Source organism: Homalodisca vitripennis, chromosome 7, assembly GCF_021130785.1.
Source record: "Homalodisca vitripennis isolate AUS2020 chromosome 7, UT_GWSS_2.1, whole genome shotgun sequence".
NCBI lineage: Eukaryota > Metazoa > Arthropoda > Insecta > Hemiptera > Cicadellidae > Homalodisca > Homalodisca vitripennis.
The window spans coordinates 143,419,469-143,447,411 of NC_060213.1; the positions used below are offsets into that span (position 1 = coordinate 143,419,469).

General features: G+C 34.3%; 1 protein-coding gene across 1 annotated transcript in view; it reads left to right on the top strand.

Annotated features, from left to right (window-relative positions):
• The window catches only part of LOC124366446, a 37,362-nt gene extending 11,295 nt beyond the window's left edge, over positions 1-26,067 (top strand). The window contains exons 2-5 of the mRNA XM_046823011.1: positions 5,913-6,026; positions 8,275-8,361; positions 18,976-20,112; positions 22,749-26,067. Of these exons, the coding sequence (XP_046678967.1) occupies positions 5,913-6,026; positions 8,275-8,361; positions 18,976-20,112; positions 22,749-25,877 (4,467 nt within the window). The 3' untranslated portion in view covers positions 25,878-26,067. The remainder of the gene's footprint in view (positions 1-5,912; positions 6,027-8,274; positions 8,362-18,975; positions 20,113-22,748) is intronic.
• The last annotated feature ends 1,876 nt before the right edge of the window (positions 26,068-27,943 follow it).

Below are 27,943 nucleotides of genomic sequence, written 5' to 3' on the forward strand. Positions count from 1 at the left end.
TAAGGAAGGTTTATATATATACATAGTTGTGGAAGAGTGAGAAAAGATTACTGCAACAGATTTAGTAAAGACATAATATTATACTGTATGATGTGTACATTGTGAAGGACAGTGTAACAATGAAATGAGCTGTAAGGTATGTAATATGAGTGTTAAAAAACTTTGAGTGTTTGAAAGACACATGGAGGTACAGTGGAGTCCCGCTAATCCGAACACGTGTAATCCGAACAGGTCCAGGAGGAATTATTTATAACGATAATGAACAGTTATAGGAACTAATTACATAAAAAATGAAAATGGGTGCATCATTTCATACATAAACAAAGAAAACTTTAATTAAATATACATACAGTATTTTATTAAGACAAATTGTGTACGGTACAGTACATAAATAATGAAGTTAAATACAGTACCAAATTGAAACTTATAGGTTAAGTATGAGTTAAATTACTGTATTAAGAAGTGAAATCAAACAAAAATTGGACGTACAGTACTGATATTATTATTGAGTACAATATTAATTGTTAAAAGATATAAATTCAGTTATTGTCTTCTATCGCATTAAAGAGAGTCTATTGGAAGACGCGTAGTTTCGTACAACTATTGAACGCGTGGACCCGTACAATATCCAGTACGCTCACATTGCTTAACAATAGAACTTTCACACTAAATACGGTAAATGTGCTTAGTATTCGCAAACACGTTTATTTGTCAAGAAATACAATGCAACAGTCAGAAAACATGTTTTAATAAAAATGTTGATAATTCTATAACAAAATAGACCCATTCTAAAGTTTAAAACCGTATTTTTCTGTAATTCTGGCTAATCCGAACAATCACATAATCCGAATAGGGCTCGGTCCCCAATTAGGTCGGATTAACGGGACTCTACTGTATATTACTTTTTATGTTTAAAGAGAGGGCATACGTTGAAGGTTGTTAGGTATCGCAGAGTACATCATAAATTAAATGTGGTAAGAGGCATTTGACTTACTATATCAAAGCAAACCATAGTTAATTTTACAAAAGTATGAATGTGTTAGACAAAACTAACTATAGAGTATCAGTCAAACTGCCCATCATAGAGAATACCAGAGGTTCTACATTTGATAATTTCATTAAAATAGAAACCTGTTAGTTGGGAACTCCATTATGCTTTGTTTGATAGGATCCTTTAGTAGGATAAAGTTAATCTTCCCAACAGTTTCGAAATTATATTAGAAATTCTGATTAACAACCCTGGATGGAATTGCTTCTGAAACCATATGTTGTCATATACCTGTAGCAATCGAGGGCCCTTGGTTAGGTGAGTTGAAACACTTTAAATAAATATTTGATAAAAGTTTCCGATGTAAAGGAAGGTCCTGTTGACATATTAGCCGGAAAATTTGAAAATGGTTCTATTTTTGTACTCACTTTAAACTTAGAATAAAATATATTTTTCGATTATGTTTTTTATAAAACAGAGATGTAAAGGTCAAACGTGTAATTTACAAACAAGAGGCAGATGCATGTCCCTTCCTCTCTTTCCCCAACAGCTAATTTCAACTGCCTTGGACATTTCTGCTTAGTCAAGCAGTGCATAAAATAGAACAAAATCTGCCGCTATTTAAATACAGACTAGCACATGCCCAAAAATTTGGATATATTAACGTATATTTGTCAACAAAGTTATTTAACATTAGTAAATGCTCAAAGTTAACACAAAGGTGTTTAAGGAGATCCAGACACAGCACAAAGGTGTTTGAGGTTTGATAGACAGTATAATACAGGACCAACAAGTATCTCAGTGTCCCCAAAAGTTCCCCCTATAAAATTTTGAACAGAAATATATCATCCAATACCCTTGGGGGGTCGTTATAAGACTGAAAAATCATGGTTTTAGGAATATATTGAGAACTTTAATACCCAACCCTAAATGGGAAATTAGGGAGAGGGAGGTAAGTTAAAATTTTAAAAAGCAAAACCCTTAAAATATTAGGACTCTACAACTGCAGAAACACTTGTTAAGAACATTTTACAAATGCTTCATATTGGTTCATTTATAATAGTTTGTGCCTAAACCAGGACAAGACTCAGGCGATTACTTTTAGCTTGTGCAACAATGGTGTTAATGTGGAGGGAGTGAAGTTGCTTGGCTTTAATCATGATTCGAAGCTTGTCTGGAATAAGCATGTTGATGCCTTGTGTAGTAAGCTAAGTAGGGTAATTTTTTTGCTTCGAAAACTTAAAGCAGAAATGCCCTTTGAGTTTGTTAAGTTAGCTTACTTTGCCTTTTCCCACTCCCACATTGTTTATGGTACCAGACTTTGGGGACACTCTGCCAGTGTAATTAGAGTTCTTCGGTTACAGAAAAAAGCCATTAGGGTACCGCACTAAGTGGGGCACAGTTGCTTGAACACTGTAGACCACTGTTTTCTCAACACCAAATTATGACAGTGTACAATGTATAATAATTATATATACCAATGTCTTTTAGCAATTAAGCATAAAGAACATGACTACATCACTAATGCAGGTGTACATAGGTATGAAACCAGGAAATGCCTTGATGTCCATGTAAATAGATGTAGATTACACAAGATCTCAAATTGCTTCCCTATTATAGCCACTAACATGTTCAACTCCATACCCCTTACAGTTAGCTCCTGTTACAGAAGTTTAGACCTGTCCTAAAATCCTGGTTGTCAGATATCCCTTTCTACAGCCTAACTGAATATTTGGAATTTGACCATTCCCTTCTGCTTGGCTATTTAAATTAATTTGTTTTTAATTTCTGCATGTGTTTAGTGTTATTATCTGTATATTGCATGACCCAATACTCTTTAGATTGATATATGTACTTGAATTAATGAGCCCTGAGTAAATAATGGTTCTTAGTCATATCATAGACTGTTTTGTATTCTTAGATGTAGTCTTCCACAAAATGTATGACTAATTTTAGTTTTAATATTCACATTTATGCCTAGTTATATTTACATTTGTATTAGTGCAGGGTCTGTTATATATTGGTTATATATTAATTAATTATTGCATGGAAGTGAACTAATGTACACTGTTTGTAACTATATTAGTCAAATCTTTATCTTCTTACATGTAGTAATTTTTTTTTTGGTTAGTGTTTAATTTTAATACCTGCATAAATGCTTAGTTTTATTTATATTTTTAGTACATGACCTGATGGACATTTATTGGTGCATGGACTCTAACTATTGCACGGACTCTAATTATTGCACGTAGCTAAGTTTTGTAGTTGAATGTTGTTTTCCACTAGACGTAGCCTATTAAAATTTGTAGATCGGCTGAATAAATCATTTAAATCATTTGACTCCTTGAAATTTGAGGAAAACTAAGTGGAGTTCTGTTATTGTGATTCGGCGGTTTTCTTTAACCCATTGGCCTAGTAGTTTTTCTGGTGCTGCATGGACCTGAACTAGCAATTAATTTTGCTGAAAGTGTAAATGTTTCGTATAATTGTTATAGAAACCTAACTAATTAAGTTATTACCATGGTTATTATTTACCATCATGTTTCTAAGAAACTAGGCTACATTTTACAACCATAAAATTAATTTTTATTTAGTTTTAAATTTACTAATAATGTTAACTATAACGAAAATGTTGGGTTTTTTGTGTAAAAAACTTTAGTTTTAATTTTGTTCACTATTAAAATTATTTATCATCTAAAAACTGAATATATATTATTGTTCAGTAACTCTTTGTCATGAAAAATAAATTATATTAAAATTTTTATTTGAACATTTATTATTTAAAAAAATTATATTTGAGTACTCATCAAGTGCAGTTTTTCCATCAGTTTGCACGGGTCGCAGATTTTGTAGCATTCACACACAATTTGCATATAAAAACACAGAACTACACTAAAAAAATAGACTGTAAAAATAAAATAAACATAATAAAAATAAAAAATAAAACTTCACAAACAAACAACATTTCTATTTTGCAGGCTAGCCTTTAGCCTTGCAACAAAACAAAATTTTACTGAATATCACAAATAAATATTTAAATGGATTTTATAAAACTACTGTAATAAACTTTCAGTAATATTGTCAGAAGTGCTAGCCGTAATTTTAGACGTAACATAATCCTAGTATCAACACAAAATAAGCACTGGTAATAGATTACAATTATTGAAAAAAGTAATATTTTCCTGCCATAGTTGGCACATCTGAACTCAAGAACAACTCTAAAGGTCTGCAGAAAGCGTATTGGCATACAATCTAATGGGAAAAAACTATAAATACTTTAAATAGTACATCGCAATGTCACCAGATCGTGCTGCGCACGTGAGTCCAGGTTCGGTCCGTACATCACTGCACGTGGTATACACGTGAGTCTAGGCCAATGGGTTAAACTTCTCATCGACTTTATAGACAATTTCATAGATCACAATGCTTGGCCGTCCACTTCATTCATTATCATACACACTAATTCAGCCATTTTTAAACTTAATGCACCATTGATGCAAAGCACCTTCAGTAATCACATCGTTCCCATAAACTTCACAGAGTTGGCGTTAAATACCAATTGGTTTATTGTGCTTAGCCAACAAAAACTGTATTACCGACCACACTTCACAACTCATGGGATTTTCAATTGCGTCACACATTTTAAACTGCTTTTGTAACACAAGGAGTGACAGTTACCTCTCACTGGCACGACTGGATAGCCACTGAAAGGAGAAATGCCCTGCAATAAACATGGCCACGATAGTCTCGTCCTTAGCGGACACAGAGCGAAACGTAATCTACTTTCTGGATCATGTCGTAACATGAGCATAAAACTTTGAAATGCAGTACTGTATCACAAGAAGTGCAACACACGTCAACTAAAGGCAGCACTGAAAGGATGATGGCTCATGAACTCTCTTACTATCTGTAAGAATCTCTCCAAGGAACCTGAGTTCACCATAAAATTGAAATCCTGACACTATTTGTAATTTTGATGATTATTAATTAAGATGATTTTGATTTTTGCTTGTTTATTTATAAAATTTCTTTGCAAATACAAAAAAGCAGTATTTTAAGTCACAAAAACTTAGAAAACTGATGAAAGTTGAATATGTCAGCTGTTGTTTACACTTAAAAATATAAATAGAAAAAATAGCACAAATAAAAATAACGGTACTTATTAAACGTTATTTTACTAAAATTAATTTTAAAAAGATGATTGTAAAAATTAAATACTTAATTGATAGACTGTTAAATGATTACTTCTAAGTCTAAAAAAGCATGTGTAATAAAAATAATCATGTTTTCAAAACAATTATATTTAGACTAAACAAAATTATAGATAGCCAAATTTATGTCAAATTGTATTTATTATCCAAAAGTAGGAAATACTAAGAAAAAGATGGATATTTTTAAGTTATCGAATTGGCTTACAACTAGTTATAAAAAATTAGAAGGGATTTAAAACATATATATATATGTTATATATATATGTTAATAGATAGTATATATATATATATATATATATATATATATATATATATATATATATATATATATATATATATATATATATACTATCTATTGACTATTATAATAAAGTATGATTGTAAAATATATCAAATTGTATTTGTAGCCATTAACAGGCTAAATCTTTAGTATAGTGTCTTACAATAATATTATGACAAACTTGATTTTAAACAACTACTAATTTTGTGGTAAAAATTGGAAACGTTTACGTAATTAAGTTGCCAACGATGTTCGTCATGGTGCCTACCTGAATCATGATGACATGTTAACATTTCGTAGTATACAAAAAAGAAATAGTGGGTGCATGTTTATTACTCGTGCCAGAAAGAGGATTAAAATTGTCATTAATACTTAGTTTTTATTTAAAAAATACAATATAAATGGTTTAACAATGTTCTCTATGCCATTTCAGCTTTCCTCTACAAATGCTCAAGACAAAAGGAAGAATTTAACCAAAAGTATGGCACCTCACATAGATCTGGATCCTTTAAGTCTAACTGCAGAGACTGTTACAACACCACTCCAGGCAAGTGTCAGTAATGCCTCCTAGGTTATTATTTATCATTCATTTTTTTTATGTATGTTAGCTCTAATTCCCAATCAAACAATTTATCAATGTTGTTGGAGCTATGAAGATATTTGAATTACGAGTAGATACTGTAAATAATGATTGAACCCCTTAACAGTTTTCTTTTTGTATCTTAAACTATGTTGGTTTTTTGATTTGTTGTCGTTGTTTTTTTGCAGAGACAGTTTTGTAGAGTTAAAATGTATTTTGTATGCAAAAACGTTACTTTTACAGTCTTCTTAAAATCTTGTATTATTTTTTTTATTTATTGTCCACCAAATCATTTTCACTATCTTTGTTTGTGTCATCATGCAACCAAAGCCAAACGTATATTTGTGCGTTGGATATTTCCATGGTTCAGTAAACACTAGAAATAAAACCATAAAATACTCCAGGACGGGGACACAGAGGACCAAAAAGTGCTGACCTCTAGTAGAAAACACCAGAACTACTTATGCAACACATGGTTGTCGTGGAAATGCTTCTTTCATAATATCATGGCAGACAACAGAATCAAACAGGGACAATATAACAATGCGTAATATTACGTCACTAGCACACTTTTGGTGCGGCTAAATATCACCTCCGATATAAATGGCCCTGGGAGTAAGTAAGAGTAAGAGTAAGTAAGCACACTTTTGATGCAGTCTCTATGAATGTAATAATACAGCAAAATCTGTAAAGGGGTTAATTTGTAAAAATAAAATTGATCAGGTTTTAAAATATTCAAGCAACCTTAAAAAAGTGAGGTTAGGTATTCATTTATAAATATGTAGCTGTATGTCAAGTAATTAATGAGGAATGTTTAACTTATTTCACCTATGAAACATTGATGATGTAGATTCATTGTGATAGAAATACACCACTTCTCCCTGTAAATGTCAAACGATTCCAAGTGGCATGGAGTGAAGTGATTAGACGATAGTATTGGTTGGGAGTTGCATGTGCAGATGTGTAAGGGGGTGTGAGGGGTCCGGCAAGGGAAGCCACGTCGAGACATACGCTAAAGCACGGCGCCCACTGCGACCGGCCCGGCTCAGCCCAGCCCAAACCGGTCGCAGTGGGCGGGTGTCCATTTGATCGTATGCATTTTGACTGAGTATTAAAGGCCGGTCCGGACTGGGCTGGGCCGGGCCGGTCGCAGTGGGCGCCGTGCTTTAAGGATGCCAGCTTATGTTGACTGCCAAGCATAAGTCCGATCTTTAACACTAGCGTTTTCTCAGTGTGCGTAATGAGGTTAACAAACATATGCATTAAGTTAATTGGATCTTTTGTAAACATCTGTAACTTCTATTAAAAAAAGTCAGTATTGCCTATAGCATAAGTGTAAAATTGTTTTTTCTCTATTTACATTTGAATCATCGCCATTATTATCATTTGGTTATTATTACATTTTAAAATTATACAGTGCTCTAATATTTATGTAAATATACTTCTTATATGTTCAGTATTAGTGTTATTTTGTTTCATCCATAAAAAGTAATATTGGAATACCTGCGGTATATTTGAAAAGATCAGAATAAGGCTATACTTTCGTACAGTTCTGTTATTATATTTTTGTTACTGAAAAAGTTTTTATGGGGTATTTGCACCAATGGAATTTTTAATTTTTAAAGTTATTAAAATAATGTTTTGAACAATTCAAAACAACATTGTTAAAAAACTAAAGAAATGTAAAAATACTATAATGATTTAATTGTAAATATGAAGCAGTATTAAGTATCTGTGTTTTGTACTTTAAGATATCTTGTAGTCTTAAGGTATCTTCTACTTATTGGTATTTAAGAACTATTTACAAAATTTATAAATAATTCCAACTCCAAATTAAAATACTGAACAACAAACGTTATTCAACAGTAAATTTTAATGGAAAAGACATTTTTTGTATACTTCCACATAAAATTTATTAAAATAGCGCTTTCGCCGGTTAAGGCATCATCAGTCTTTTCCATTAAAACCAACTTACTTGCACCAAGGATACAAAGCAGAAAGTAAATATTAAGTCTAGTTTTGCCTTTCAATTGTTGTCCAGATTTTTTTACTTAATTCTTAGGAGGATCTGTGAACTGTTCAAGTTAATGTTATTTCCCAAAATGTTCTTACTTTCTGTGTTCCATTCACTTTCTTGTCCTCCACTCAATAATTTCTTCCCCAATCGTAGTAGACAATGATTGATGGACTAAAAACAGTTATTTTTTATTTGCAGCTTTTTCCTTTTGCCTGTCAAGATGAAAAGAAGAAAGCTACAGAAAATTGTACAGATCAAGTTGCAAATGAGTCAGTAGTATTGAAGGTAAATTTAATCTATAGACAATAGACAATAATCTTTATTCATAAACGTTGAGTTTAGAATTTTTGTCAGTACAATAAAGGACATACAGAACATAAAGTTCAAAATATCAGTGCAATGATGCAATTGATTTCCAGTTCATAAACTCTTGAATAGTGTAGAAGGGTCGCTGGAGAAACCAACTTTTGAGTGAGTTCTTCAGGTGTTTGACTGGTGTTTTCTTCAGAGCGTCTGGTAGAATGTTGAAATAGATTGCTCCTTTGTATGATGGTTTCCTCTCATATAAACTTAGGTGGTGTGTTTCAAGAGCAAAGTGGTGTCTATTTCTTGTGTTGTAGCAGTGATGGTCTCCAGTTCTAGTCTGTCCAGTTGTTACAGAGTGCAACATAGTATCAATTATATAAAGAGCTACTACTGTTAAAATCCTCAGTTCTCTGAAGGCTTCCCTGCAACTGTCTCGTGGTCTCAGTCCAGTAAGAACTCTGATGGTTCTCTTTTGTATTACTAATACTATTTGTAAATTTGTTGCTGTTGTACTTCCCCATACAATTAATCCATATCTAAGATGGGACTCAAAGGGAGAATGGTAGGCTGATTTACCCATATCTATATTGCTAATTTGTTTAATTCGTCATACCACATAAAGGCAGGAGCTAAGTTTTTTTCAGAGTTTATCCATATGAGGCTCCCAGGATAGTTTGTTGCCTAGAGTCAGACCTAGGTATTTTGTTGATGTTGTTACCTCTAGCTCTGGGAGACCCCGGTGATGGTTTCGGGAGGCAGTGAAAACCAGCTGCTGTGTTTTATTCTCATTTAGTACCAGATCATTGATATGGCAGTATTGCTTTGCCATATCAAAAGCTATATACGAATTGATGTCAAGTTGTTTTTTTGTCTTTCTCAGTAATAATAAGGGCATTGTCATCAGCATACATCACAACTTTGCATTATTTCTCCAGATATTGTGGGAAAAAAAATCACTATGTCTTGTTGCAAAAGAAACAGAGAATTTAAGGATTATTAAATGTCAAACCTTATATGTTATTTATAACCTTAAATATTTAGTTGACTTTACAATATGAATTGGGAAATGATGTGTCAGTTCTTTTAGTTAGCATATTTTAGTAGATGTTGGTGTTAATTACATATCAAACAAACAAAAAAACACATTAAAATAAAAAATTTGTGTATGTAAGCCAAAAAACAATAAAAACTTTCAATTCTTTTTAGAAAATATAACTTTTTACTACCCTAGTAGTAGGACAGACTGTCCTGCATGTGACTTGGTCACTCATTACTAATGGGAGACTTTGTAGCTGACCCCAAAGGGTTAATAAATGAATTCATTTTAAACAAATTTTCAGTTAAATTCAAAATAATTATATACATACATAACTTCATATTTTACTTTGTAAAAAGTACAATAAAATATCTGTTTTACAAAGTGATTAACTGAATCAGTTATACATGGGTAGGTTGAAAAGTAATGCACACACGCTAACGAAAAGAAATAGCGAGATAGGGTGAAAAGTAAAGTAAAGTACAATTCTTAAGCTTCACAATCATTCATTTATTTTTCAACATAGTCACCATTAAGACTAACACATTCCTCCCAACGTGTAACAAGTTTTTTATTCCGTCACTGAAAACTTCTTCAGATTTTTCTCGAATCCAGGATGCAATAGCTGCTTTCACCGTAGTCTGAAGTGTAATGAGTACCCTTGAGATCTTTCTTGAGTAGAGGGAAAAAATCAAAATCACTGAGGGCTAGATCGGGGGAATAGGGAGGGTGTGGAATTGATTGAAACTTCAGCTTTCTTATTGCCTCTTCACTTGCACGCGAAGTGTGTGGACAAGCGTTGTTGTGTTGCAACGTTTTTGGCTCAAGGCTGCCTCTAACACTACAAACTCGACATCTGAGGCGTTTTAGAGTCTCTATATATAGAAACGAATTTACCGTTGTGCATTGTTCCAGATAATTGGTGACATAAATCCAATGAGCATCCCAAAACACAGTGAAAAGGATATTTTTGCGGATGGTTTTGATTTGAACTTTTTCGTCGCAGGAAAACCCAAATGTCGATATTCAGTGCTTTGTTTTTTCTTTTCTGGATCATAATGGTGCATCCATGACTCGTCCCCCGTCACAATATTCAAAAGAAAGTCATCTCCTTCGTCATGGTAGCGCTGCAAAAGTTGCCTACAGCATTCCATACGACGCTGTTTATTCTCGTCTGTTAAACGCTGTTTAATCAAATCATCAACGAGTTTGTGATGCTTGTCGTCTGTGGCAGTCATCGGACGTCCACTGCGTGTTCCATCAACATGGCTTTTCCAGTCTCACAAGCACGATATTTTATCACCCATCAATTGACAGTCGATCTGCCAACAGCATTGTTACCGTAAAAACTCTTTAAATAAAAATTAGAGATGCAACAACAAAAGATGCTGTGTTTACTTGATATTTAACAAAATTCTATTCCCGAATGTTTATTTCTTCTTTCAGTTATCATTAAACCCATAATTTCATTTTTAGAATATAATGACAATGAAAATGAAGCAATTGTTTCAGAAATACAAGATTGTAGTGAAAATGATGCTGATCAAGTAATAGTAACTAATGGATAGTAATGAAAATGTATAAATATTTATTACTTTAGACATAAATATCAGGAATATTTATTTAGAAGTCAGGATCGTTGTAATATATAATGTAAACAAATTACAAAAATATGTATACAATTAATAGAAAATATAACACTTTTCCATGTTAAAGAATTTAGTGTCTCATATTATTTTAAATAAAAAATAACCATTTAATAATTAAGAAACATAATTTTTCAAGACATATGTTCACAGCCTGTTATAATAAGTAGGTCAGTCCTGCAACTGCCTTTCCATTTTTATTCTCTTAGGACAAGAAGCTGAGAGAAATTCTCAGTTCACTTAGTCCTAAAAGGACCTTTGCACTTGCTTCCAGAGTGACAGGATATTTGAAATGGGTAAGTTTGGGGATAGAGGTCACCTCCTGTCTAGATCCATGAGAAGGAATAGTGGGTGTTTTATCTCAGTCACGTCACCTTAGAACAAGGGAAGGCCTGCTCTGTACCAGCCTTTCTAGTGACAGCAGGCAGGGATGGCACTCCCTCATGTTCAGACTAACAACTCCCTCTAACACTTAGGAAGCTCTACCAATTCCAACAGTCATCCTCCACAGTAGACTAATCAATCTACCCTTACAACTCATAATCTCGACATTTGTGCCGCTCCTAGATGTCCATAAGGTAACCCAGGTTTAAGTTACACATAGGTTTTGCTGTACTCAGTAACTTCAACTGAAAACTTGCTGGTTGGTTTTTGGTTCAACTGAAAGGTATAAACCAGCCAAATGTGAAAACTCCTGGGGAAACATACTTTAGTTGCTTGAGATCAAAAAAACGGTTGCAGTTAATAAGAGTCTCCAATTTAATTTGTTTACACAATAGGCAGGTGACCTGTGGATACGAGATAGTAAATGTCATTGGAAAAGCTCCTATATTTCAAGAGCTATTAAAATGTTTTAGATATGTATAATTCTAATGGTGGCTTAGTAAAATTTTTTTAATTTTATTTATTCCTGTATCTTATTCTCTTTTATAGTTATAAGTTTATTTTTTTCATCAATTTTCTTTTTCAATCTGATATAATTGAATAGTTACTCACTTTTGCTTAAGCTCAGACATTAAAATTGTAATAAGAAAATCTGATCAGGCCATTGGCATTTTGCTTTAAGCTCCTAATGATGAAAATAAAATCTGATCAGTTTACTTTTACTTCTAATTAACATCTGATCAGTTTACTGACATTTTCCTAACTCCCGAGATGTAAAACGATCACAGTAAAATCTGGTCACTTCTTTTAAACCCATATATATAAAATGAGATTACAATTAAACCTGATGAGTTCACTTGTTTTCAGGATGAAGAACCTATCAGGAATCTCAAATTGACTGACAAAAGCAGTTTGATTGATACATCTGGCTCCATATTTAACAGCTGTGAATCATCTTTGATTAGCCATGTGCCCCTCGACCAATTGCATTTAAAATGTGAAGAATGTAAAATAAGTTTCAAATCGGAACTCAAATTAAAAATGCACTTAAAAATATTTCACCCAAATCTTAAATTGACGCTTAAGTCGTCTGATGTGCAGAAATCAAATTATACTGATGTACAGCAACCGGCCAAAAAATTCTTTGTATGCCAAACTTGTGACCAATATTTTCTATACAAATACATGTTAGAAGCACATGAAAAGAGGATGCACACAAAAGAACAAGCTAAGGGCTATTGTGAAGGGAACGAAAATTTGAAGGAGGCTGAATCGCACGAAACCTCTAAAGAGGAAATATGGTTTGAGATGGGACAGACAGAAAATGAACCGTATTATTGTAGAATATGTGAGAAATCTTATACGTCAAGAAATTACTTCCTTCTCCACAAACGTATTCATTTAGAACAGGAACAACATGTATGTACCACGTGTGGTATGGCGTTCAGCTTAAGGAAAAGATTGATTCGACACCAAAGGGTGCACTTGAATATTAAACCTTACAAATGTGATATTTGCCACAAGGATTTTACTTCTGCAGGTGCCTTAAAGAAACACGGATTTAGTCATTTAAGAGAAAAGCCATTTGTATGTCAAATATGTAATCGGGGTTTTTCACAAAAAGTTACCTTAGATTTCCATGCGAGCCAACACCCTGGCTCTACCATGCCTTACTTGTGTTACGTTTGTGGGGAGAGTTTCTATTGGCTTTCCTTACTGCTGAAGCATGAATATAAGGTACACGGGGTCAACCACGGGGAAAATGGGAGAAGTTGTGGTCCAGGATCCCTGCCCCAACTTGATGACTCCAATATGAACGTTTTTGTGTGTGACATTTGCAAACAATGCTTTAAAAGGAAAAACAGCCTTTTAAAACATTATGCTAAGTTTCACTCGAAAAAACCATCAATAGCATCAAAAATGCAACAAAAAATACACATGAATGGTAGGTCTAGAGAAAAACTTCTACAATTTTTTTGTACTCAATGTAATAAGGGATTTTCTTGTGAGAATGATTTAAAAACCCATGATATAGTTCACACAGATCAGTGCCCCTTTGTGTGCAAGTTCTGTGACAAAGGTTTTAAGTTCAAGTCTTTTTTAATATCTCACGAACGTGTTCACACGTGCCACCGTCCCTTTATATGTAAAATCTGTGGCAAAGATTTTACACAGAAAACTGCTTTAACAATTCATGAACGTGTTCACACAGGACACAGGCCGTACATCTGTACTTTTTGTGGGGACAGTTTCAAACAGATTAACAGTTTAAATAACCATGTACAGGTGATCCATGTCAAAACACCTTTTATTTGTGACACTTGTGGAAAATTGTTCTATAGTAGGACCAATATAAAACGACATGTACAAATTCACTTGGAGGAAAATATGAAAACAAGTAAGAGAAAATAAATGTTCTAAATTTTATAGTTCTCTGTACTTGTGCATTTTTGTCTTCTTATTCCTTTCTGTCCCTTCTTCTTCCCATCTGTTTATTTTTTTAAATAGGAGAGATATAAGAGAAAATAACATTAACTTGTGGTATTCTATGTGTTTGGTTAGACTAACACTGTGTAGTAGTACTTCTTGGTGTAATAATTTTAAATTACAAAATATATGAATTTTGTAGACAAGATTTAACTAATAATATTAATTTCATTACTACTTTCTTTTTTTGCCTCTCTTGACACATGCCATTTATGTACCAGGTTATACAAGAAGGGTGTACTTAGAGTCAAGTCCTCCCGAACCATAATTTTACTTAATCAGCATTACTCCTATTGTTATTATTGGAGAGGCTGGTAAAGACACTCTCCACCATTCTGCTCCATACTACGTGATCACATCCGATGACATAAAGTTTCTCAGTCGCCATATAATATTGGATGAGGCTGCTGACCTCAAAAATTTGTGCTTAGTAATCATCACCTGGGAAACAGGCAGAGGATACTACCACTCCAACACTGTGGTCTGTACCCATAGAGGGATTGTAGGCAGTCCTCTGGTTATTGTCTGTGATAGGTTATGAGACAGGCCCTAGACCTAGACAGGCCCATAGCTCCTGGAGCAGAGCTACAGCCAAAGAACATCTGGAAATTCTCCAGCATATAATACCTGAGGCAGCTTTGGCTTGCTAGATGTTTGCCTCATTGACTATCTGAGAGGAACAGTTGGATTTTCTCTCTGTTTTTAGGGTTCTTTGAGTCTACTAGGTAGTACTAGGTTATGTACCTACCCGCACTGATAATGACCAGGGATACCGACAGAGTATGATCTCCAGGTTTCATGTGAACACCAACCACTGCTACATTAGTGGACTCTTTGTAAGGTGACGAGACACCCCAGGAGGACGTCTGGCTGGCTTATACCTTCCAGTTGATCCTTCATTGTGTCACCTTCACCTGTAAATGTAAAAATATTTTAGTAGAAGGATGGATCGATAGGTGGATGACTGTTTGAGTGGATGGAGCTCCCTTAGTGTTGAGGAAGTACCTTCCCCTACTCACTTTGACTGGAGAAGGCTGGAACAGAGTCAGCCTCCCCTGACATGATTGAGATATAGAGCCTGCTATTCCTCATGAGATCTCGACAGTAGGTGACAGTGACCTTACCCATCCTGAAAATCATATCAATCCAGAAGCAAGTGCTAAATAGGACTAAGTGAAGTGAGGGTTTTCACAACTTCTTGTGCCATGTAAGTAAGGCATAGTGATGAGAAACTTTCTACCTCAAGTTGTATGATTGGATGTTTGAGGAGGGCATGTTTCAGACACCGGCTTTCCCCTGGGCCTCAAAGAGGTTGGGGGTTTTAATAACTGAAAGATTAATAGCCACCGTGTCAGCCTTCACAGGCAGAGACTTAGTATGGTTAAATATATTTTGCAGTGGTTTGGTATTTTTTTAGAGGAACACCACTTTTTGGGTTGAGTTTGTTGAATGGCTTGGGGATCCCACAAGCGCTAGGATGCTAAAAGTTAGCACGTTGATGCAAGAGTTATGTTTAAACTGGATTATTCACAGTTTGATCAAGGTCAACTTTTGACATATATGCTGTTCCAACTTGGCCTGGGGGAGTAGTAAATAAGCAAGAATAGCTGGGGTATTAAGCAGTTTATGTAGCAGTTAACAATACCTATATATTTTTATACGTAATATCATATGTATAAATAATACATATTTAAAATATGATTAAAATATGTCAAACTGGAAGGATTAGCTGTTTTAAAAAAATCACAAATTATGGCTTTTATAACAAGATAAAGTTAAAAGAGACGGACTGTTATCCACTAAGATAAGCTCATAAAACTTTGCTAAAATACTTTACATAGGTTTAAATTAAAGCATATCCTGATTATATGACAGGATTACACTGCTAGGTTCCAATACAGTAATAAGATTATTTCAAAAAGATTAAATAAATCAGTCAATCCTTCTCTGATTGCTAGTGTTATTACATTGTATATCTTTAATTCGTGACTTTAAGTTCCTGTGAGATTTTGTATCAAAAGTTGAAAATTGTCGCTATTGTAAAACCATATTTGGCATAAACTTTTTATTTCTTACTATTATACTTAAGAGCTCACTCAAATGAAGCGGTTTGAGATTTTCTCCATAAGTGTTAACTGCAAACACTTTTTTGCCCTTATTTTTGAATGTAGGATTACGGGAGATGTCTCATGTGAGGCCAGAAGCCGTATCCGGTGTCACAACTGAGTATGGCAATCAAATTACTGAAATACTCAGACGTTAGTAAGTCAGATCAGATGGAAAAATATTTTATATTGAATCTAGACGACGTTGTTCAAAATATGAGCTTTAATAAACATTACCAATTCAGACAAAACACACTCCAAATCCATATTCGAAGTACTGAGATGGTCAGTAACTAATTGAAAAAAAACAAATGAACTTAAATAAATTAAAACAAAACAAACATAGATTTTTACATTTAATTCTAATTAGCACAACTAAATAAACTAGTATTTATATTTTTTCCTGCCAGTGCAATTAAACAGGTGGTTTTTGTTTGTTCTTTTTTATTTTAACTCAATAAGTCATGTGCTTTATACAATGCAAATTGGGTCTGGTTCCTAGCTTATTTATTCAATATCCACACTGCCAATAATTTTTGGTGTGAAAAGTTTGTCAGTTTTTAGTACAATCGATTATAGTTTATATGAGTACATATAACTTAAGATCTTTCCTGAAACATGAAATGAATGAATGAAAAATGCCTTAATTAAACAGGCAGAGTTAGGCCTATTAAACCCTCTCTACCAATCAACCTCAAACATCTTAATTTTATGACCCTTCCAACCTTAAACATTGAAAGAGATTGCCCCACAGTGCTGTATTTTAGTAAGGGTGTGTTGGTAGAAGTGATAACTGTCTGGTGGCCACTCCTTTGCAAATTGAGACTCCACTTCTTATTGCTCCTAGTTATGAGTGATTATGATCATGAAAAGATATCAATTCAAATGCTTCATTGTTGATGAGTAATGTTATTTGAAGAAGAAAAAGAAGATCTAAAGTCAACACTGAAAGATAATGAAGTGAAATATGCAGTGGATGTATAGCTGAAGAAATTGGCAGCGGATTGGTTTGATATTGGTTTATGTTTTAACTAAGATCACAACAATAATTTGATCAAGATATACATTATCTAGGAAAAAACACAAACATTTTGATGAAATTATTTATGGGAACCTCTTGTAATTTTGCATTAAAAAACTGCTTACATCATGTGTTATTTGTGGTGTTTTGACTAATTTATTGCTTGGATTTGCAGTATACCTATTTTTCTGTCTTGGTTTATTTAACTTATATATAGGGTGTAAAAAACTGTACACAGACTTGTAGGATATTGTTTTTGGATGAAAAGAAGCAAAACTAAAATCTCCTCCTATTAACTGTATATTTGTCTGTTTGTTTTTATTTAATTTAAAAACTATAATTTTAACACTAATCAACCAAATTCAACCAAACTTTAGGAAATGCTTTATTTTGCTAACATCTATCAATAAATTAAGTTAGGTTGAAGTAAATTTCAAAATGGATAGTTCTAATACAGTTTCATCTTATATATGTCAAAACATATATGTTTCTCTTTGTACTCTTTGTTCAATCTTCCATTTTTGAGTTTTGTTGATCATTAAAAATACAAATATTTTCTTACTTCTTTCTTCTTTGTTTTTACATTGTAAATGTTTGGTTTTAAAATATCTGACGGATTTATTAGACCACTTGAATTTTATTATACTTTTCTACTTTTTAGTATTTATTATTGGTATAGGGTTTCAAGTATTTTTGTAACTGATGACTACTAATCCATTAGTGATGTTAGCAAATCAAATTAATTTAGTATGTATGTTGTACAGTGAATAATTAATATATTTAGGCTCTATTTGTTATCCTTGAGGAACACCATTACAAATGAAAACAACAACAATAAATGAGCAACATTATTCAACATTATTTGCTCTGAAGTTTTGTTCTGAATCTGATAAATATGGATAGGTATGATGTGATACCACCTGTGTGTTTATGAAACCGGTTCATAATATTTCAGTTTGTAGAAAAGTATATATCATGTTTCATACAAGTGGAAGCCTAGGACAGTTTGTGAAACATGGCAAGTAACTTCTCCAATCTATCTACGGCGAGCGTATCATCATTTGTGAAGGAAATTATCATTGAAGACTTGCTTTTTATTTTTACTAAAAAGATAATGTTTATGAAAATGATTAGTCACCTGGTTTATAGAGCATTTCTTAAACTATTGTAAGGAAGAAATTGTTGCAGTAAAATTGGAATTTGTTATACGTAACATATCCTCTTTCTGGACATAGTAGTTTACCTTAGAATTGAAGGAAAATGATGAACCATTTATGAGAGATTATATATGACAGAGAGGTTTTCTAATGAGTTACAATAATTGTTGACTTCCTTAATTATAACAGTTAGAATGTTACCCCTGCCCGCATCACAGGCCAACCAGTTTTTCTTGTACTTGTATGTTTCCTTCTTATGTACTTCAAGGCTGATAGACATTCTTTATTTTGTTACGTACGATGGAAGGTACTGTAATCATTCATCAGTCTTTAAACATCCTTTGTGGATTGCTGCAGTTTTAGGATTTATGCTTCCCTTGTCAAATGCTATAAGTTTAAAGTTTTAAGCCCTAAGATACACCCAAAATAATTATTTTGAAACTTTTGAGTGCTTTTTCATCATGACATAAAAGCCTAAACCGACAAGCATGCCAAATGTTGTTTACCTTCATGCAGTAATAGTTCTGCTTTATATGAAATTTTGTAAATTTTCCAGTAACAGAGAACTTAGGTATTTTAACCTTCCAAAACACTATTTTCTGCACCTTAAAATAAAAAAGTAAGCAATGTTTTGTAGGCATCTTTTTTTCTGTAGGTCAAACTTTGTAGGTGTACATTTAGCTGTATGTATTGATACGATATAAGATTGTATGTGTATTCAAAAAAATGTATGAATGAAATGTCATATTGTTTTCAGGATGTGAAATCAAAAAGAAACATGACATGGTACATAGCTAACAGAAACTATACAACAACTACACCTGGCGTCAAGAACAGTTGTAAAAGTTCATCTCAGATTTTTCACATACCTCTTGAAAAATGGCCTTACAAATGTAAAATATGTGAAAAATATTTCAAATCAAATAGTAAATTAGAAAAGCACTTTAATGCTTATCACCCAAATTTGAAAATGCCAAAGCAAAAACATCTTATCACTGAAATGTTGCAGCCGAAAAATAATGCTATTGTGCGCCAGCCAAGTGGTACAAGCATGCAACAAACATGTGCCTCAAACATACAGAAACCAATTAAAGCTATTCTGCGGCAGACCACTGGCATAAGGAAGCAATGGACATCTAACACAACACACATACAAAAACCAGTTCAAACTAATATGTGGCAGCAAACTGATACTGTTACATGGCAGACAACTAATTACAGTGGACAACAGCCAACTGATGCAGAAGTGCATATGGAAAGTAAAACTTGTGACAAGCAGCAGCTCACTGACTTGGCAAAAAGACAGACAACAGGGACCACCGGTGAGAAGCAGTCCAATGATGCAGTTGTGTTGCAGTCAACTAGCAGCAATATGAGTTGGACGATTGATAAAGTCCAGAACCCAGTTCATCCTAATGTGAATCAGCCAACTGATACATTTGTGCTGAAACCAACGGATGCTGTTGAGCAACGACCATCTAAGACTGATGCACAGCAGACAAATGAAATCAATGTGCAGCAGCCAACCTTTAACATTTTATGCCATAAAACTTATACTAATGTACAACATTCATATAAGGCAGCCAGCTACAAATCAACTAATGCCACTATGAAATGGAAAAATGAGACAGTTATGGAGAAAAAAACTGATACTTTTGAACAACAGTCAACCGATGCTATTATGCAGCAGTCAACCGATGCAATTATGCAGCAGTCAACTGGCACCAATATGCAGAAGCTAACTGGTGGTGTTAAACAGCAACTATTAAATTCTGATTTGCAGCAGCCAAGTGATGGCATTTTTCGTCAGAAAAAAAACACCAATGTGCGACAGAGGGCTGGTGCGGAGAAGCAACGGTCAACTTACATTTTTGTGCGGCAGAAAACAGGCAAGGTGAGTTATTTGAGTAGCTTCCTTTAAATTAACTTAAGTGCATTCATTTTCATGATTTAGGATTTGTTTGTTAGATGGAAGAAAAGGGAAAGTACAAGTTTTAAAAACGCATTTTAGTTTTGTTGTAATTCTTTCTAATGGTAAATGTTAATAGTTGTGTTATGTTTCAAATGGTTCATCATCATCAGTAAGGGATTCAACCATTGAAAAAAATACCAGCTGGTTGGTGTTTTATTTATTGCCTCATGTAGATTCTCAAAATATCACTATTAAACTGGATTTAATGAAAATGTATAATTATGATTAAACTTCACTAATAATATTATAAGATAATTTAATACTGAAATTTTATCATTAAAGATTCCTCTGAAATTTTTTACTTTTTCATGCATTTAACTTGTGCATTGGAGTGTAGCAAAGATATTTAAGATTAGCCTTTAGCTGGAGTTACATGCCTTGTATTATTACTGTTAGGAACAGAGTTAGATGCTGTCATTGCCATTGTAATGAGTTGTGATGCGACTGATGCGAGATGGACTATGGATAAGACTTTGTCCCTGTCTAATGAATTGGCTGTTGTGAGATTAGGATAGGGAGAGTTCTTCATGGTCCAACAATGAAACTTTTGTGGGTTTGGCTGTGAAGATAACTTTTTTATGGTAAAATGATGTGGCTGTAGTGAGATGGCTATGGATGAGTCATCTTCACTGTCCAATGACATGTCTGTTGTGCGATGGGAAATAGCTTTCCTGTGGTAAGATGGGCTATGTAAGAAACTTTTTCAATGTCTAATGATATAGCTGTTGTTAGATGTCATTGGACAGTGAAGAATTCTTCTCTACTAGCTATGTCTGTTGTGCGATGGGAAATAGCTTTCCTGTGGTAATATGGGCTATGTAAGAGACTTTTTCAATGTCTAATGATATAGCTGTTGTTAGATGTCATTGGACAGTGAAGAATTCTTCTATACTAGCTATGTCTGTTGTGCGATGGGAAATAGCTTTCCTGTGGTAAGATGGGCTATGTAAGAGACTTTTTCAATGTCTAATGATATGGCTGTTGTTAGATGTCATTGGACAGTGAAGAATTCTTCTCTACTAGCTATGTCTGTTGTGCGATGGGAAATAGCTTTCCTGTAGTAAGATGGGCTATGTAAGAGACTTTTTCAATGTCTAATGATATGGCTGTTGTTAGATGGCTAGTAGAGTAGAATTCTTCTCTGTCCAATGATATGGCTGTTGGGACAATGTCCAGTGGAGAAAACATCTTCACTATCCAATGATGTAGCTGATGCGAGATGGTTAGTACTGAAGACATCTTGTCTGTCCAGTTATGTAGCTGTTACGAGATGGGCTATGTAGGAGAATTCTTCAATGTCCAATGATGTGGCTGTTGTTAGATGGCCAGTAGAGAAGAATTATTCTCTTTCCAATGATATGGTTGTTGGGACATAGGCAGTAGAGGAAACATCTTCACTGTCCAATAATGAAAGCTGATGTGAGATAGTCAGTAGTGGAGACGTCTTCTCTGTCCAATTATGTAGCTGTTACGAAATGGACTATGTAGGAGAATTCTTTGCCGTCCAATGATGTGGCTGTTGTTAGATGTCCAGTAGAGAAGAATAATTATTCTCTGTCCAATGATATGGTTGTTGGGACATGTCCAGTAGAGGAAACATCTTCACTATCCAATGATATGGCTATTGTAAGATTTCCAGTAGAGGAAACATCTTCACTGTCCAATGATTTGGTTGTCGAGAAATAGGGATAAACAACACTTTTTCACTTTATATATATTGTCATCAACAACTGTGTTTTAACTCATCATTTTATTACATAGATTCTAATAATACTTAAAACGTTGAATCCTGGTGATGCCATGGTGGTGTAGGGTACAGGAGTATTTTAATGCACACATAATATTTGACTATTTAATAATAAATGTTTATTTAGATGTCAGAAAATCGATATTTGTTTCAGGAAATTGGTCTTAAGGTATTGATTATTTTTTAATGTTTAGAACTTGAGTTTCAGCTGATTTGTAGCTCAGATTAGTAGACTTGATTTCACCAATCTCTCACATAATTCTATTACTCTTAGGTGACTCGGATTCCTACTATTTTCTCACATGTGTCACTATTATTATTTGGGACAGTTTGAGATTATGACACGTCAACATCATTAATAAGCTATCGATGATGCCACGGTCTCGTTATAGTATGTACTTATTATGTAAAAAGTAACATTTCATGTACAAAAATGTTACGTAAAAATCTTATAAGCCTGTATGTATTATATGAAAAGCTTTAACACAAATTATGGTCATTGTGACATGTATCCACTTTGTGACAAGTTTTTTTCATAAAAGTGACTATATTCCGTAATGCTAAATGGATACAATAGGCTAAAGTATTAAGTTTGGCATTTCAGGTACTACATCCTGAAATAGGGCTGGACTTGAATGTGTTAACTTAACAATAAAGCACCAAGTAATGTTAAACCATATGTGTGTTATAAAATGAATATGCTGAGGCATTCAGTAATGTATAGATTTTACAAGTATTAAATAATTAATAAATAATATAAATTGTTATGTACGTTTAAAACAAATTATAATGAATGTTATATTATTTCCAGGATGTGAAATCAAAAAGAAACAAGAATTGTGCATCTATTACACGTGTCATCAAGCTGAATTGCACAAGTTCATCACAGTTTCTACACATACCGCTTGATAAATGGCCACACAAATGTGAAAAATGTAAAACATGTTTCAAATCAAGTAGTACATTAGAAAAGCACTTTAAAATACATCATCCAAAGTCGGAAATGATGAAGCAAATACACAATGTAAGTAACATTTTGGAGCCAACAAATAAATCTGTTGTACGACAGCCAGGTAATACCAGGAAACTGAAAACTAATGCAAACGTACGCAAGCCAATTCAAGCTGTTGTGAAACAGCAAACTAACTCTGTTATAAAGGAGACAACTGATGCAGTTGTTCCAGTTTATCCTATTGTGCAGAAACCACTTAATGTTCGGCAGACAACTGATGTTGTTGTGCAACACACAATTGAGACAGCCATACAGAAGCCAAATGATGCTGTTGAGAAGCAGCCCATTGACACTGATGTGCAGCACACAACTGATTCCGTTATACAACAGACAACTGAGACAGCCATTCAGAAGCCAACTGATGCTGTTGAGAAGCAGCCAATAGACACTGATGTGCAGCAGACAACTGAAACAGCCATTCAGAACCCAACTGATGCCATTATACAACAGACAACTGAGACAGCCATTCAGAATCCAAGTGATGCTGTTGAGAAACAGTCTATTGACATGTACATGCAGCAGACAACTGGTGCTATTGAGAAGCAGCCCATTGACACTGATGTGCAGCAGACAACTGATGCTGTTATGCAACAGGCAACTGAAACAGCCATTCAGAACCCAACTGATGCCATTATACAACAGACAACTGAGACATCCATTCAGAAGCCAACTGATTCTGTTGAGAAGCAGCCCATTAACACTGATGTGCAGCAGACAACTGATGCTGTTATGCAACAGGCAACTGAAACAGCCATTCAGAACCCAACTGATGCCATTATACAACAGACAACTGAGACAGCCATTCAGAATCCAAGTGTTGCTATTGAGAAGCAGCCCATTGACACTGATGTACAGCAGACAACTGATGCTGTTATGCAACAGGCAACTGAAACAGCCATTCAGAACCCAACTGATGCCATTATACAACAGACAACTGAGACAGCCATTCAGAATCCAAGTGATGCTATTGAGAAGCAGCCCATTGACACTGATGTGCAGCAGACAACTGATGCTGTTATGCAACAGGCAACTGAAACAGCCATTCAGAACACAATTGATGCCATTATACAACAGACAACTGAGACAACCATTCAGAACACAATTGATGCCTTTATACAACAGACAACTGAGACAACCATTCAGAAGCCAACTGGTGATGTCGAGAAACAGCCAATAGACACTAATCTGCAGCAGACAAATGATCCCGTTATACAACAAACAACTGAGACATCTCCGGCAAGCATATGGAAGCCAACTAATGCTCTTGAGAAGCAGCCCATTGACACTGATGTGAAACAGCCATTTAGTGATATTGTGAAGCAGACAACTAATTCTTTAGTACAACAGACATTTGACAATGCCTTGCAACATTTCAATGACTTGGTCGAACAGAAGCCGATCCTTGACACTGTTCAGCACTCAAGTGATGTCACTGTGCAACATACAGCTGGTGCTGTTGTGCCACATGTAACCTATATCATTATGCTGAAGTCAACTGATATTGTTGGAGGTCAACTGAATGAAAATATATGTTTAAAGCCCATCAATAACATTAAGCAGCACCGAACTAAGCCGAAGTCCAGTTCAGTCAAACATAGAAAAATTGCCCAAGAGAAACAAACGCCCAGGAAGCGAATTAGAAAACTCTGTCCTAAAAAGCAATATTTATGCCATGAATGTGGCGAGGTCTTTCAATATAAGGGTATATTATATAAGCATGAAAAAACTCACCGCAAGATGAAAGAAGTGGTTAGTTATAGGAAGAGGCAACATATGCGGTCAGACGACCCTGAAAAAGTGCCTGAGGAAGAAATACATGAGATGAGACAAGCAGAAGAAATTACGTTTTGTTGTAATGTTTGTGGAAAATCTTATATCACTAAAAAGTACTTTCTACAGCATCTACGTATGCATTTAAATACAAAACTTAAGTGTGACACTTGTGGAATGGTATTCAAAAGAATTGGAAATTTAAAAACTCATCAACGAGTTCACTCTAACATTAGACCCTATGAGTGTGATATATGCCTCAAGACTTTAACTTCAAAGGGTGCCTTGAGGAAACATAAAATATCTCATTTAGAGAAAAAACCGTTTGTTTGTAAAACATGTAATAGAAGTTTTTCACAAAAAGTGTGCTTGGACATGCATGAAAGTCGCCACCCAGGCTATACCATGCCTTATTTGTGTTATGTTTGTGGGGAAAGATTTTTGTGGCCTTTCTTACTTTTGCAGCACGAGTATAAGATACATAACGTAAACTACGAAGAAAGTTTGATGAGTACTCGTTTGGGTACACACATTTCAGTATGCGATATCTGTAAACAGTGCTTCAGAACTAGAAACAGCCTGCTGAATCACCAAGCTAGGATTCACTCAGTAAATTCAATACAACCGACTAAATCCCCATCTGATTCACAAAAGCGAAAACGGTCTGAACATTCCAGAACAGTTCATAGTGGTAATAGAAATTTAAAATTTTTTTGTAGCCAATGTAATAAAGGGTTTCCTGTAAGGTATGCGTTAATGCTCCATGAAGACTCAGTTCACGGTATACGACGTGCAAGACAGTTCATATGTGAGTTCTGTGACAGAAGGTTTGTTTACGAATGTCATTTAAAATTCCATATACCAATCCATACGGGGAAGTATCCTCATATATGTAAATTATGTGGCAAAGGTTTTTTATTACCAAGCCATTTAAAACTTCATGAGAATGTTCACACGGGTCATAGGCCGTATGTTTGCAGGTTCTGTGGGAAGGGATTTAAACAGAACAGTAACCTAGGGTACCATGTACAGGTGATGCACATGAGAAAACCGTTCCAATGTGATACGTGCGGTAAACAGTTCTTCAGTAGGCAGAATATAATCAGACATGTACAGATTCATTTGAGGCAAAATGGGACAACAAACAAAAATTCGTAAAAAAATAACTAACTAACTTGTGTATTGTTACAATTTTATCTTTAATTTTCAACTCTGTACTTTGAATATGACTACTTAACGCTAGGTCTGGTGTCAAAGTGAAAGTTTTAAATGTGCTGTTCTCAGCACTTTACAAACCTTTTTTCAAAAAAAAAATATATACCAACATAATAAATTGTTATACACAGTTTCTGCCATGGAATGTAATGGTTCTTCAAATGTTTGCCTTCTAACTGCACCAAAATACCTAAACCTTTTTCCAGGAGTGCAGAAACTTCTGAAGACATCACTCTGATCTGATACAAAGGAGAAAACTCGTTAGTACCTGAACATGTTCTTACTATCACTCAATATTTTTGTTAGTTTACATTATACACCTCATTTTACAATTCAAGTCACAAACTTGGATTGTTGAAAACTGTGATAAGTATAAAAAAGTGTACAGACCACTATTTGAATTGTGGTATGAATTTGCAAGTTATCTGTGAATGACAACAAACATTTCTTGTTCTTTATAACACACTTCAGCACTCAGGGTGACCAAATCTTGTGGTGTTTTATTAGAAAAAAGTACACTCTCTCCTCTCTCTATCACCACTGACCTTTCCATGAAATTAAAAAATAATGCATAAAAAACAAGAATATATATAGTCTAGGAAACTTTTTTTAATATTTAAAAATGTAACCAATAGATTGCCAATATTAAGAGCTTTAATTTGACGCATCTTACAGAATTGTACGACATTGGCTTCACTTTTAAAATCGCGAGTGGAAGCCGTAAAGGTCACTGATTTTCCGCAGTCTGTTTTCATACTCCGCCGGGACAGTTTTAACACAGCGAGACTGACTTTTTTCATGCAGGTTAGTAGTCCGCGGCCAAGTCTACGGTTATAAAAAACACAGCGAGACTGACTTTTTCATGCAGGTTAGTAGTCCGCGGCCAAGTCTACGGTTAAAAAACACAGCGAGACTGACTTTTTCATGCAGGTTAGTATCATTAGCATGTCGGTGACGCGAACCGAGGATTTTACCCTCTACCAAAACGCTCAACGCGCCTAAAGAAGTTTTCACTTCAATTATCCCATTTATTTGTGATCTAGTGATCAGAGTGACATCTTAGGGAGTTTCTGCAGACCTGAACTGTAATCAACATCATATATTTTTTTGGCCTAGTAGAGATGAAAACAAATATTCAACAACCCGTCATAACTGTTATTACATTTGGTAGGTGATGTACAGATTAATAATCAGTCTATACTAATGTGATAACCCTTTCTGCTGCAAGAACCAAATATACACAATAGGTGGAGCATCATTTGTAGTAGTCACGCTTACCTGTCTCCAGATCAATTTGGAATAGCACCAGACGTGCTTAGTAGTATTTGGGGAGGTGGGGGTGTGCATCCTACAGCACATTTTGGAGGTTGAAACAAAACTTTCCTTGTATTATACTCTGTTTATTACATTTAGTCAATGTATTATATTTAGTTGATTATGTTGTAATTTTAAGATGTTTATTGCAGTGTTATTTACTTGTTAAGCAAAATTTATTGTAAAGTTATGATTATTCACTTAGATTGTATAAACTAAATTAAATAAATAAAATTCTGGTTATAAATCCCAGTTGTTAATACTTTTTTTTAAAGTAGGTAAAAATGAAAAAAAAAAACTAAAAACTTGAAAATCTTTTACTTTTACTTTTGGTTGTATAAAAACTTGAATAGAAAAAAGCACCAAAGAAGGAAATGGACCAGAATTGTTTAAACTGTTTGATTTAGTATAAAACAATGCATCATTATTCTCAACATGTTAACCCTTTGAATTCCAACGCCAAATTTTACCGGACGTTCGGGAAAAAATCAACAACTTAATATTACATTAAATTGTTCGTGAAGAACTGTTATTTAAAAAATAAATCGTTATAATACACTTGCGATCAATTGACTAACGGAAATAAACCTAGAACACACATATAAAAATGTTTGGTTGAAATGGCTACCGGAAACAATGTGACATTAGTTTTTTTCCCCTTGGGGCGGCCTACTGCCATGCACTTAAGCCTCAAG